At 42.3% G+C, this 12809-nt stretch overlaps 1 protein-coding gene across 2 annotated transcripts; it reads right to left on the bottom strand.

Annotated features, from left to right (window-relative positions):
- LOC311501069 (putative C-mannosyltransferase DPY19L4) lies at window positions 1-10076 on the bottom strand. 2 transcript variants are annotated; one of them, XM_084562727.1, is made up of 19 exons: window positions 9742-10076; window positions 9447-9611; window positions 8186-8310; window positions 8006-8096; window positions 7795-7916; window positions 7426-7571; window positions 5668-5791; window positions 5415-5549; window positions 4643-4774; window positions 4442-4543; window positions 4294-4367; window positions 4039-4197; window positions 2694-2813; window positions 2482-2602; window positions 2341-2397; window positions 2170-2252; window positions 1946-2078; window positions 1555-1713; window positions 1-1454 (listed from the first exon to the last, which is right to left on the bottom strand). In XM_084562727.1, exons 1-19 carry the CDS (start codon window positions 9845-9847, stop codon window positions 1290-1292), a joined length of 2319 nt encoding a protein of 772 aa, XP_084418853.1. In that variant the 5' UTR covers window positions 9848-10076; the 3' UTR covers window positions 1-1289. The 2 variants fall into 2 exon arrangements, with proteins under 2 accessions (XP_084418853.1, XP_084418854.1); XM_084562728.1 differs by having other exon boundaries at window positions 2488-2602.
- Window positions 10077-12809: the final 2733 nt, after the last annotated feature.

Genomic DNA, 12809 nt, shown 5'->3' with positions numbered 1-12809 from the left:
TGTAGGTTGTAACTGTGAACCACAATAAAACATTTAAAAAAAAAAAGAAAGAAAAAAATAACTATAAATATCTACAATAATGAGCCATAAACACAGATCAGCCATTACATTATAAGTTTCAAGGTGGGGTTTAAATGGATCGGACTTGTGTGTCCATGACAGATTCAGATTTTGGGGGAGCATTAACCTGCTGAAAGAGGCCACTGCCATCAGGTAATACTGTTAAAGGGTGTACATGGTCTGTAACAATGCTTACTATGTGTTTAAGTAACATAGACACGAATAGAAGGACCCAAGATCTCTGAGCATCTCACTGGCTCCGCTGGTTTGCCTCCTACCTTACCTGCAGTGCACCCTGCAGGTAAGGTAGGAGGCACACATGCAAAGAGCTGCGGTTTCTCAGATGCTCTGACTCAAGTTGTGTAGTCATTAAAATGTGGCTCCTGTCAGAGTTGCTCAGATCCTTCGCAACTTGTCCGTTTTTGCAATTTTGACCTGTCCGTGGTCATAATGTTATGGCTGATTGGTGTCGGTCACCACGAAATCATTATGTCAAGATTACTGCATGAATATTTAACCCCTAATAAGGAGCTTAAAAACAAAGAGTCCACAGCCGCACTAGAGGATCTGTGTCACTCTGCTGAACTTTGAGCTAAATGCTAATGGTAGCATGCTAACTAGCTCGCTTAAACAACTAAGTCAACTTGCAGATGTTTAATTTGCACCATAGTTTAGCATACTAGCATGCAAACAGTGGCTAATTTGCACGAAAGTACTTTAAATGTCTTTAGTTGTACGTGTGTTAACTCTACATTGTTGATGGAGCTTTATTGTCCAAGGCTGTCCAGTAAAATATCTGACAGGATGTTTCACCGGAAATGTAAAACTCAAAGTGGCACTCGAGGAAAAATCAGTAGATAATTAAAATCATTAGGATCAAGTCTTTGGGGTTAACTTTTGTGACCAACACTTTGACTAGCGGGACGTCTCCCAACAACCTTCCCTTTCATTAAATGCATCACATTATAAAACTACAGTACACTGATAAATATGGCATATTTCAACTTCAACACGGTCCATATATGTCGACAACATGTAGACCAGGCCCTTGTGCTCGGCTGACTCCCGTCGTCCAGCTCCTCCAGCGGGACGTCTCATGTTAACAGTGATTAGACAAAGAGCACGGCGAGTTTAAACCGTGGAGACGAAGCGACGCACCGGGCGGTAAAAAAAAAAACGTCAGCGCCGGGCCCTCGGTCTAACTGCGGCGAGGAGGCGGAGGCTGAAGGTCAGTACTGAAAGGAGATGACAGAGTTCACTTTGTAGACGTGATACGAGCGGTTCCAGAAGACTCGGGTGAAGTAGTTCGTGTACGGCGAGTAGTTCATCTTAATCTCGTGACAGAAGCGTCCGTGCTTGGAGAAGGAGTAAATCTCCCCTTTGTCATAGACCACCTGAGCGGGAACAAAACACACAGATCATGAGTGATTCTACAAACTGCTGCTTCAGCGTCTCTTTAAGGAGGCAGGGAGGCTGAAAGCGCTTTCGACTCACGTGTCCGTTGGAGATGTCGAGCAGGTCTTTGATCCTGCAGCCCTTAATAAGAGTGAGCTCGTTACAAATCGACTCCTCGATGATCACGTAGTTCGTTTTTTGGGAGGTCAGGAGCTTGTAGACGTCCTCTGCGGATCTCATCGCATACACCTGGTAAGTCTACAACGAAAGGAAACAAACCAAATAAACAAAAGCTGCATTGTTCTATCATGTGGTCGGCTGCAGATAATATCAGTAAAGTTGTGTAAACCCAGGTTTAGATGACTAATCTTGTATCTTCTCTCTTCTTGTGGTCACATTTCTGTTCTTCTTTAAGTGTTTGTTCTATAATGCATGCTTTCTGCTACCAAACGCTGTGATTTATCAATCTTTGTAAAGCATTTTCACTCACATCTTCAGTCCTCTTCAGCAGGTTGATGTCTGAGTAAAGCGGCAAACTGGTTACGGCTGAACCCGAGCAGAGCTTCACCGCTCCTAAGAGCTGAGGGCTGCCGGCGAACACAGCCGCCGCCGGAGCCTGGGACCTGGAAGGAGAGGGGAAGGATGACATTTGATGCCAGAATTATGAAAAATACAAATAAATAAGTGATTCTTAATAAAGATCTGAGGACGCACCTGATCCAGCTGATCAGCTCCACCGTGTCTGGGTCGTAGAACTCCTGCAGTTCTGATAAATCCGCTAAGACACGAGGGCAGTACTGCAACACAGGAGCAGGAGGCACGCATAATTATATAAGGTGTCTAGTAATAACAGAGCTTTGAAAGAAAAAGGACGGAGAGTCTCACCTCTCTCCACAAACTGAAGCCAATGATGGTCGGAACAGCTGTGCTCAGAATCAGAGACTGGAGCATGAAAAGGCACAGTGTGAGAAAATAAATCATCTGAAGGAATAAACAAGTCTAAAATATGTAGATGTAGACACGAACCAATACCACAGGGTGGATGGACTTCAGCTTGAGCCACTTAAACACCGTCATCCAGAGGTCTGGAGAACACACGCCGAACGCCGTGAACATGCAGACGTACGGCGTCCATAAATACTTCATCCTGCACGAGGAAGGAACGCAGCTCAGGTCAAGTTGTGCCAAAGAGGAATTAACTTTTATCTTTTTTTAAAAAACAAAACAAAAAACCATACCCATCAAAGAGCAGAGCCAGGCCTCCAAACAACAACGTGTGGAAAACATGATAGATGACCTCGGGCTGCTCTCCTATCCGCCCATCCTCAAGTCTGTGGTTGGTCTTCATTGGCTGACCACTGAAGAGGAGAGACGTCATGCTTACAGACAAATGTGGAAACAACATTACTGAGTTAATTTATCAGGAGACATCACCATTTTACTGGGTAACCAGACTGTTAGAGACGGTGTTCAGGTAGGAACACACTAAACCGACTTCAAAGAACCACTGGCAACAAAAGCCGACTGTGTTATCGCCTGAATCTGGAATCGAGCAAAGTGCAAACACGACATAAAGACGCTGCTATTCCTAATTGCTCCACTAGGGAGGCGCACTCTTTTAGAGTTGTGGACATAACACAACATTGAGACTCAGAACTAAACAGCAGATGGCACCGCAGATGCACCGACATATCAGGTTGTTCGTAAAAGGATAGCTCATTCAACGTCAACATTTCCATTTCTCATTTGCACAAAAACAAAGGTAAACATTTGGAGTTGTTGTTATTTGGGAGAGCTGTGGCGTAAGTGGTTAGAGGCGCAGCTTGGGACAGAGGGGTCCCGCTGTGTCCATGGCTGAGGTGCAAGCATCTAACCCCCAAATTGGGGCAGTCCTTAGAGGCTGCAGCCCACTACTGTGTGAACAAATGGATGGGTCAAACAGCAGGAACTGAAATTTCCCCATTGTGGAAGAAGTAATGGATTAAATTAATATTATTATTATTATTATTATTTATAGGTTATTTTCTTACTGGTCCAGCACCATTGAGATCAAATTGGGAGGTATGTGCCCCCCTGAACTAAAATAAGTTTGACACCCTTGCTGTAAAGACAACAGCTAATGGCTAACTGCTAGCATGTACGTTCTACATCTGTATGAATATGAATAACTCTTCATACCAGCAGGTGGCAGTAGTCTGGATTCAATACTTGAAAGGGGAAACAGGAAGAGCTACTATTAGCTGGAAGGCTAGAACTACTAAAAACAAATTCAGCATGCTAAATCTGTTGAAGAACTGTCAACAGGGGATGCAGAACACCACAAAAGTCCACAGGGGGGCACAGACAGCCCAACACCAGCAAATGGCAGACCCTGAGCTTGGGATGTCACGGCATTTAGGGGTAAAACTAAGCAATAGTTTCATTATCAATCATTTTGATATAATTTTGTGTATTAAATGGAAAAAACAGAAAGAGGAACACAATCGTCTTGTTTTAAAACTTGAATTCAGGGAGATCGTGGAATTGTTTCTTAAAATGAAAACAATCCATTCTCATATTAAACCGTGTTCACACGTCTCTCACCTGAGTCTCCTGTAGATGGCCTGCAGGGTGGACAGCAGGCAGACGGTGAGCACCAGGAAGTAGAAGGGAAGGACCGAGGCCTGCGTCAGCCGTAGGAACAAGTCCTGACCGGGTGTTTGGAAACTCTCTTGGCACAGGAAGAAGTTGGGAACAAAATCACTGAGACAGAAAAAGAAAAGAGTTTAATTACATTAGATCTGATATCGGCACACTGAGTCCAGGCTGTGTTGTTAACTGGAAACTGTTTTAACTCACGTTGTCGCGTTGAGGCCAAATTTTAATTCCAGAAACTTCAATATGAAGTCGCTCTCATTTACAGGAATAAGTTTCTGTTGATAAAAAGAACTGGTTAGTGAACAGTGAACTGACAAATGGATTAACAAACAGAGACATCTGTATTTACCTTGACCAAATAACTGAAGGTGATCCCAGTTGTGAAGACCAGGTGGAAATGCAGGAAGAGCTTCATCACTCTGGCAACGAGACGACCCATCTTCATCTTTTGCTGGAAGAGAAATACAGATTTCGTCGGTGACGCTCTGCTTTCAGTTTGAGTGATATTTAATAAGGCTGAGCTTTGACGTGAGACGGAAGACAACTCTACCTGGAAGTGCCTCGCGAGCAACGAGCCAATCAGGAGGCTGAGCAGCGGCGAGCTGAGCAGGGCCGCGTTCTGGAACTGGAACAAGTAGGCCAGGAACAAAGAGCTGAGGTACACCTTGTGAATGTCAGCCATCTGTCCGACCCAGAAACGACAAAGAGAAGAGAAGAGAGAGGAGAAACTGAAATCAGCAGATTCAAATGGAGTACTATCATAAAATAATGACATACAGCAATGGATCATTTACACCGATCAGCCAGAACATTAAAACCACTGACAGGAGAAGTAAATAACATTGACCATCTTGTGACAATTCAGTGTTTTGCTGGCAAACTTCTGGACCTGGCATTCATTGGTGTGGCTGTTACTTAGACATGTAGCACCCACCTCGACCAGACCAGGCACCCCCACCCCATAGCAATGACACTCCTTGATGGCAGCAGGCACACACACAAAAACGGTTTAGGAACAACTCAAAAAAAACAACATAAAGAACAGCACAAGGTGTTGACCTGGCCTCCAAATTCACTAGATCCCAAACTGATCAAGTATCTGTGGGATGATCCACAGAGGCCCCTCCCCTCAAAGGCCCCCACTGACAACATCCTGTTACCAGACACCACAGGACACCCTCAGAAGGCCCATGTCCACTCTCTGATGAGTCACAACTGTTTTGGAGACCTACACAATATCAGGAAGGTGGTCATAATGTTATGCCTGATCGGTGAAAATGTGGTTCCTTCCTGCTTCCTGTTTAGTCCCAGATGTGCGTTACCTTCCGTGGCGGCACCAGGTCAAAAGAGTCCAGCAGAAACAGACAGAGTCCTTGAATGAAGAGCACGTAGTGACTGTGTTCCCAGACCAGGAGGAAGGTGAAGGTGGTGGCACTCATGGTGAGATAGCAGAACATCTACAAAAGAAATGTTTCAGTGTCAGTACCTGACTCGAAACATAGGCAGAGGATTCAGTTAAAAAATTAAATAAATAAATAAACAAACAAATAAGAAGGGTGTTTATTGCAGGTTGACCTCGGTGGCAGAGCTGATGTTGTTGCTCAGGAATCCAGTCAGAGCTGCCACCTGACAAGAGAAGTAAGGCAGAGCCCAGTTGTCCCGCAGAGGAATGGCCTGATCCACTCTGGTTGTGTCTGGTCTGTGGGAGAATTTAAGCAGAGTTCAGGTAGAAAAGTCACTATGAAGGAAAAAAACTAAAACAAAAGAATGAACCAAGAGACAGTCAACTGGGAAATGTCGGATTTTTACTGTGTTTCTTGCACAATTTCCACTAGTTTTGAACTCTGTCTTGGCTTTTCTGCACATTCAGCATGTTGAATCAGTTGGGGAACGAGTCTGTTGAGAGAGAGTTCTCTGATTGGCTGTCGATCTTAGAGAACCAGCGCACAGGGAGAGATGAAAGTAAAGAAAACACCTTCACACCTTCATCTCATCTGAACGTTCAAACCCACACTTCATCCTGTGTAATTCTGTTTTTCTCTAGTGATTCACCCACGCTCACATGGTGCAATACTTGTTTTTGAAGAACAGGAGTTTATGTCTTTATGCACATTCAGCCTCCACCACTTCAACCTTTCATTAACTTTGATTGGTTTTTCACCAACTGTGGCTATTAGCATTAGCAGTTAGCTGTAAATGCTGCTGAGACCAGTTCTGTATAACTCTTTCTAGCTTCCTCTTCCTCCATCTACAGGTAAGTATCTGGCCTTTTAAAATTGAAGAAGCTTTTAGGACAAAACATCTTCAAGAAAATCTACAAGTCCAGTTTCAGCTAGTGAGCATTCACAGACTCTTCCTGTTTTCCCTTCTGAATGACGATGTACAGGCAACTGCCGCACGCCAGTATGAAGACTTATTTCCTTCCACACGGGAACAGATCATCTGTGCCAGCTGGCTGTCGGCTGTAGTCTTTGTGTTGCCTTCAAGTGCAACTGATGATGACGTGAGCCGACATCACAGTTGTCTTTAGTTGCCTGTATATCTTTAATGTCAGTTTGGTTTGTCCAGGCCTTAAAGGGGAACTACTGTTTTTTTACAACCTGGACCTTATTTCTGGCATGAAATACGATCGTTTACTCACCCATATAACTTTTGTGTAATTTGCAGTCAGTCGGGAGATATTAAGATATGTGTATATCCATATAGTGGGAGTGACTGGGGCACCGAAACGCAGCCTCTAAATAACGCATTATCTGCCACAAAACTTGTTAATTTCACCAATATTTTGTTATGATACGCTAGTGCTATTCCCTGTTGAGTCCGGAGTTACCTGTTATCATCATCCAGGGTCTGTAGATTGACCTACTAACCACTGACTCGAATGATGTCATCTCTGAGCGCCATGCGCACCCGTGACGGTTGGCTTGTTTACCTGTAATTTGCTTCTGCTAGGTTTTTGCAACATGGCTGAATATTTTTCCGATTCTGACGTTGTGGACAAACGAAATGAACAAGTTTCGCGGCAGATAATGTGTTATTTAGAGGCTGCGTTTCGGTGCCCCAGTCACTCCCACTATATGGATATACGCAGATCTAAATATCTCCTGAAGGAATACAAATTACACCAAAGTTATATGGGTGAGTAAACGATCGTATTTTATGCCAGAAATAAGGTCCAGGTTGTAAAAAAACAGTAGTTCCCCTTTAAGACAGATACATTGGCAATATTGTGCTTCACTACTGACATTTTGATTTCATTAGGCATTAAAAGAAACTAATAAATATGAAAGAAACACACACGGAGAGAAACTGTTTTGACGGATGTCCTCTCACCTGTTGATCACGTACCAGGCCACAGCCAGCATGCCGGCCACCCAGGTGCCACTCATCACCCAGCTGCAGACAAACAGGGCGGTGACGCAGACCGCCTGGAGGCCGAAAACCGCTCCAATGTAGAAGTAGATGGGTTCAACAAAATCCTGCTTCAGCAGAGGAGAGGATGGAGTTCAATTAAAGGAAAAAAATACAAAGACATGTTTACAAGTGTGAATGTCAAATAACTTACATTACGCCTTAATCATGTAAATTAACTTAAGGCCTCCGATTGCGTGTCCAGTAATTATTTTCTCATTCTAGTTGTCTAAAGTTTTATATGCATCTCTTATTTTACACACAAAGAAAATTCAGAAACACAAATCCGACCTGGCTGCCAGTCACTCTGTATATGAAGCTTGTGATGAGCTCTGGATAAAGAGAAAAAAGTTCCACTGCGTTGATGGTCTGTCCAGAAACAGTCCTGTTATCCATCGTCAGCTCATAAAACCCTGGAAAACACACACGACAAAAGAACTGAGTGTTTCCTGGTTTTATGTTGCGGTTTTACACATGTTTAAGTATTCGAGTACACGTGTACCTCTTTCAAAGGACGGTGCCGCCAGCATGTGCTTGTAGTAGTAATAGTAGAGTCCACTGCCTCCCTGGAAGGTGATCTCACGCTCCAGCTCCTGAGACACACACAGAAGGGATTTTAGAGCTGACAGTATATATATATGATTGCAATTGAAGCAAACTCATAAAAGTCAGAGTCACCCACCTGTCTGGTAGAAAACCAGAACTTTCTCTCGTGATATGTGGATAGATACACGGCGTACAGCATGCCGCAGGCGACAGCCGCCAGGCACCCGAAGAACACCCTCACCAGACGCTGCAAAAAAACGGCTGAGGAGGAGAAACAACAGTAAAACACTTTGACACCTGTTTACTACTAATTTACTCATGCACAGCAGCAATCAGCCACAACAATATGACCACTGACAGCTGGATCAGCAGGACAACCATCTGTGCCACAAAGTAAAAGTGGATCAGGAATGGTTTGAGGATCACAACAACAAGTTCAAGGTGTCAACTCCCCAGATCTCCAACAAGTCGAACGTCTGTGGGATGTGATCGACAAACATGTGTAATCTGTGGAGGCCCCAGCTCGCAACTTGGAGAACTTAAAGGTTCTGCTGCTGACGTCTTGGTGCCAGAAACCACAGAACGTCTTCGGAGGTCTCGAGCAGTCCACGCCTCGATGGGTCAGGACTCTAATATACAATATTAGGCTGGTGGTTATAATTTTACGGCTGACTGATAAATGCTGCTTATATATATAGGGAAGGAATTTGCGTGCATTAGTTCGTTACTGTTCGTTCAGAACTAGAAATGCAGTTTTATTGTTTAGGTGAGGAATAAAAATACACTTCACAAACAAAATGCACACATCTACGGTGGCCCTGAGGGCTCAGCGTACCACAACAAATATACGCAAACACATAAAACAAAACCGAGACTCAACAACTGGACGCTACACAGGAACAGGGTGTAGATAAAATAAATCCTGTACTGTAATGCAGGACTCAGAGGAAGTGTTTCTAGGGGGGATTTAAAAAGGCACGGACACGATTGTCGCTGCAGCAATTGCATTTTGTCTCACTTCCCTCTGAACCCGGCTTCAGTGACTTTGTGGGTCACCATGGCGACGGTAAGCGTGTTCCAGCTGCATGCCTCACTTCACTTCTTTTTTTTTTAATTATTATTAGTGACCATGGACACTTTTCTTTCTGCAACTATTGTCAAGTCAGTGAAATAGTTTTCTCCATTTGCTTCTGTTGAGCCTGTTTGCATTTCCAGTGTATTTACCTCTCAGCTGTTCATCAAAGTGACAGCTGTTTTAAAGCATCTGAAGTGGAACCAGATAAGATTTATGCATCGGTGCAACCTCCTGATGTTGTTCCATCAGTTATTTAAGTCACTTAACTGAGAAGACATGTCGCCAGCAGTGATCTTGTGCGTTTATCAGTAACTCTACTCACATGCAGATAAGCGCTTGGGTGTTTTAACAGAGGATGACTGAGGTCTGCTTGGTTCTTCCTGTTCATGTTGACTATCTTTATCTCCTTCCTTCTGCTGCAATGTGTCATCTGCTGCACCGCTGGACACTGTCTCCCCCTCATGACTGTCCACAGACTCACCAACATCTGTTAGGACAGACACAGTCAAGTTGTCACAGCATCCACACAAGATATTTAAAAGTAAAGCAACTGGATGTTTCTGCACTGGAGGCTACCTGGTGTTTAGTTAGCAACCTGCTATGTTAGCTCCACTTACGTTTGCTCTGCAGGTCTGTCTCATTTTGACGCTCTTCTTCTTCTTCTTCTTCTTTTTCTTTTTCATTTTCTCCTTTTAAAGTCTCTCGACATCTTAACTCAGTCATGACTCGATAGAATTAGTCCAAGAGGAGTCGCCTGGTGTGTCGGTGTAGTAGTAGCATGCTAGCTAACGAGCAGTTAGCTAACACAAGGTGCCTTTAAATGAACGCCTGAGGTGAAAGAAGCGGGACAAAGCTGAAAACGTCCCTTTTCTAGAAGACTTTTGTTTTCTGCTCCGAGATGCAAACAAGCAGCGGCTCAGTTGCTCTGTAAAGACTGACGTTGGGGGGTGTGGAGGACTCGGGACCGGGACATAGCGGAAGTTGCGGATGAGCGCAGAAAGCAGCGAAGAAGAGTTGAGACCGAACTCCACTGAAAATCCGTCTAATTTAAGAAAAACATAAAAACCCTTTCTGAATTTACTTTTCTGTGTTTAATTAACAGTAATAACATTAATTTAGTAGTTTATCATTGTTATTGATGTTTTAGTTAATTCATTAATGTTTTCAATGAGTAGCAACTTCTAAGAATGTACATAATTAGATTTTATTTTTTGTTTTCACAAAATATGCATATTTATTAGTTTGTCTTGGTGTCAGGTATGGAAGCTAAGCTAATATGTTAAAGTACAAAACTTACAAGTAGTTATTATTTATGCTTAAAATAAAACTGTTTAAAAAACAAATGAAAGAAAATGTTGATTCATCTTTTTTTTTTTTTATCACTTGCTGTGGCGACAGTTCAGATATAATACAGATGGAGTTGTTATCTCTAGAGACTTATTGGCACATTCAGACTGCCAGGATCAATAACTGACTAAATTATATATTTTTTCCTTTTTATTTTATAATCAAAGATGAATAAAGTGACCAGACTGAGCATGACTAAATAAATCAACATCCAAACACTTCAGAAATGTTACACGAGTATAACAACACAGGAAGGACACAAAAATTAAAACAAAGGAAGACAAAAGCAGTTAGAAAAAGAAAAATACAGAGATGTCTAGTAAGGTTTCAAAACATTTAAGGTCAAGAGTGCAAGCAACACTTTTGAGAGTTTTCTTGAAAAACAATTCTAGTCGAATTTCCCAAAAAATTACATCTATCTATGTATTGTTTGGCCAAGATAATTAAGGTGTTGTACATTTGACCCTTATTTCAATCTACCATTGAATTGCCAACCTTAATGGAATCATATTTTATCTTTGGTGAGTGTACAATTCTTTCAGAGATCTAGTTTTGAAATGAATGTCTAAGAAACATATCATTTAATATCTTAAAATGAGTTTGGAATGGGGAGGGAGAGGTATCCGGTCTTTATTATAAGGAAATAAATAAATGAATAAATAAATAAATGCATCTCAACAGGGAAAGTTCATTCATTCATTCATCTTCTGTAACTGCTTGTCCTCTGGAGGGTCACAAGGTTGCTGGAGCCTATCCCAGCCGTCACTGGGGCAAGAGGCGGGGTACACCCTGGACAGGTCTCCAGTCTATCTCAGGTCTAACACAGAGAGACAGACAACCATTCACACTCACACCTACGGCCAATTTAGAATCACCAATGAACCTAACCAGCATGTCTTTGGACGGTGGGAGGAAGCTGGAGTACCTGGAGAGAACCCACGCAGACACAGGGAGAACATGCAAACTCCACACAGAAAGGAACCAGATGGATTCAAACCGAGAATTTTCTTGCTGTGAGGCATCAGTGCTAACCACCATGACAGGGAAAGTTATTACTAAACGCTGGGTCGTCCAGGGCAGAGTGTATGATGTTGAAAGATCCAAAATGCTCATTGAGTCGGGGTTAAGTGCTCAGCTGTGTCTAACATCAGTTCTTATTGCTCTTACTGATTCTGTACAACAGCTGGATCACCTGTAAAATCTATCAAACCATTTGAACCAAAAACATTAGTCATTTGAAAAAAATACAAAACACAATTTTGCACCAATACAAAAAAACAACTTGTTTCATTTATCAGATACAACAAAGCAATGACAAACGACAAACTCAAATGGACCAGAGGAGGCAGCGTCATCTATGCCATCTTTGACAATTAAATCAGGCTTCAATAAAGACAAGTGCCAAGATACGGTTTGATCTCAGCATTGTTTCATCTATGGGGAAGTAGACTTCGAAGTGTCGTCTCTATCTTGAACAGGAAGTTTATTTTAAGTTGTGACACATGAAGGTGTCATTCATTCTCATCAGCCCAAAGGGTGGAGAGGGTGAATATTAATCCTGACTGGAGTTAATCTGTCAACAGACTGAAGACAGAATAAGTAAGAATTTAGGACAAATCATGTAACAGCAGCTTGTTGCTGTTGTTATTTGTTGCAGAGACAGTTGGACCAAGTCTGAAGTCGGGATCCTGAAGCCTCAACACAATGAGCCGGTCACAGAGCAATGACAAAGGTAAGAACATGAATGTGGAGAGAAGCCGTTGTCATCAAACAAGCAACCACCAATCTGAGCAAAGGTGTTGGTTTATGAACATAACATGTACTGTAATAGAAGAAAACATCATCTGCATAAAGCGTTTGAAAATATTAGCACACATTCAACTTTGTAAAATATCAGTACATTATAATATTTAATTGCAGCTAAATGGAACTGAGACAGATCTGATTTTCATTAAATAAGGTTTATTTAAGGAAAGAAACAAAGTGAAGACGTCAAATTGGACAAAAGGAGGAAATAACCATAAAATGTCTGATTCACATTGTGACAAAATTAGTTCACGTTTCCTGTTGGTTTTCTGCAGATAGCCCGCATCTGGCTGCTGACAAATACAGATATTAGACACACCAATATATTTAATAAATGCTTATTAAATATACACTGCAAAACATTCCAGCCCCATTAAGCTGTGTGAACGTTTCTCTTCTCTTTAACTCCAATAGTCGTGACAGGTTTTTGCTAGTGAACTCAGTTTAATAAGTTTACAAAACTTAAAGTAATCCATTGTCTTGTGAGTTTTATCTGTGTGGTCAATTGTTCATTGAACTCATGTCTTTATAA

This window comes from Chelon labrosus (assembly GCF_963514085.1).
Source record: "Chelon labrosus genome assembly, chromosome: 16".
In the NCBI taxonomy this organism is placed as follows: Eukaryota; Metazoa; Chordata; class Actinopteri; order Mugiliformes; family Mugilidae; genus Chelon; species Chelon labrosus.
Note: the sequence above shows the minus strand (reverse complement) of the source record. Positions and strands in the feature narration are given on the sequence as shown.

What these genes read in the sequence shown, in the direction of transcription:
- LOC311501069 (XM_084562727.1), bottom strand. Translation starts at nt 9,847, where the DNA reads ATGACTGAGTTAAGATGTCGAGAGACTTTAAAAGGAGAAAATGAAAAA. An exon ending in GCCATCTACAGGAGACTCAG is followed by an intron (nt 2,814 to 4,038) that starts GTGAGAGACGTG and finishes TCTCCTCTTCAG; the next exon opens with TGGTCAGCCAATGAAGACCA. An exon ending in GCTTCAGTTTGTGGAGAGAG is followed by an intron (nt 2,253 to 2,340) that starts GTGAGACTCTCC and finishes CCTGTGTTGCAG; the next exon opens with TACTGCCCTCGTGTCTTAGC.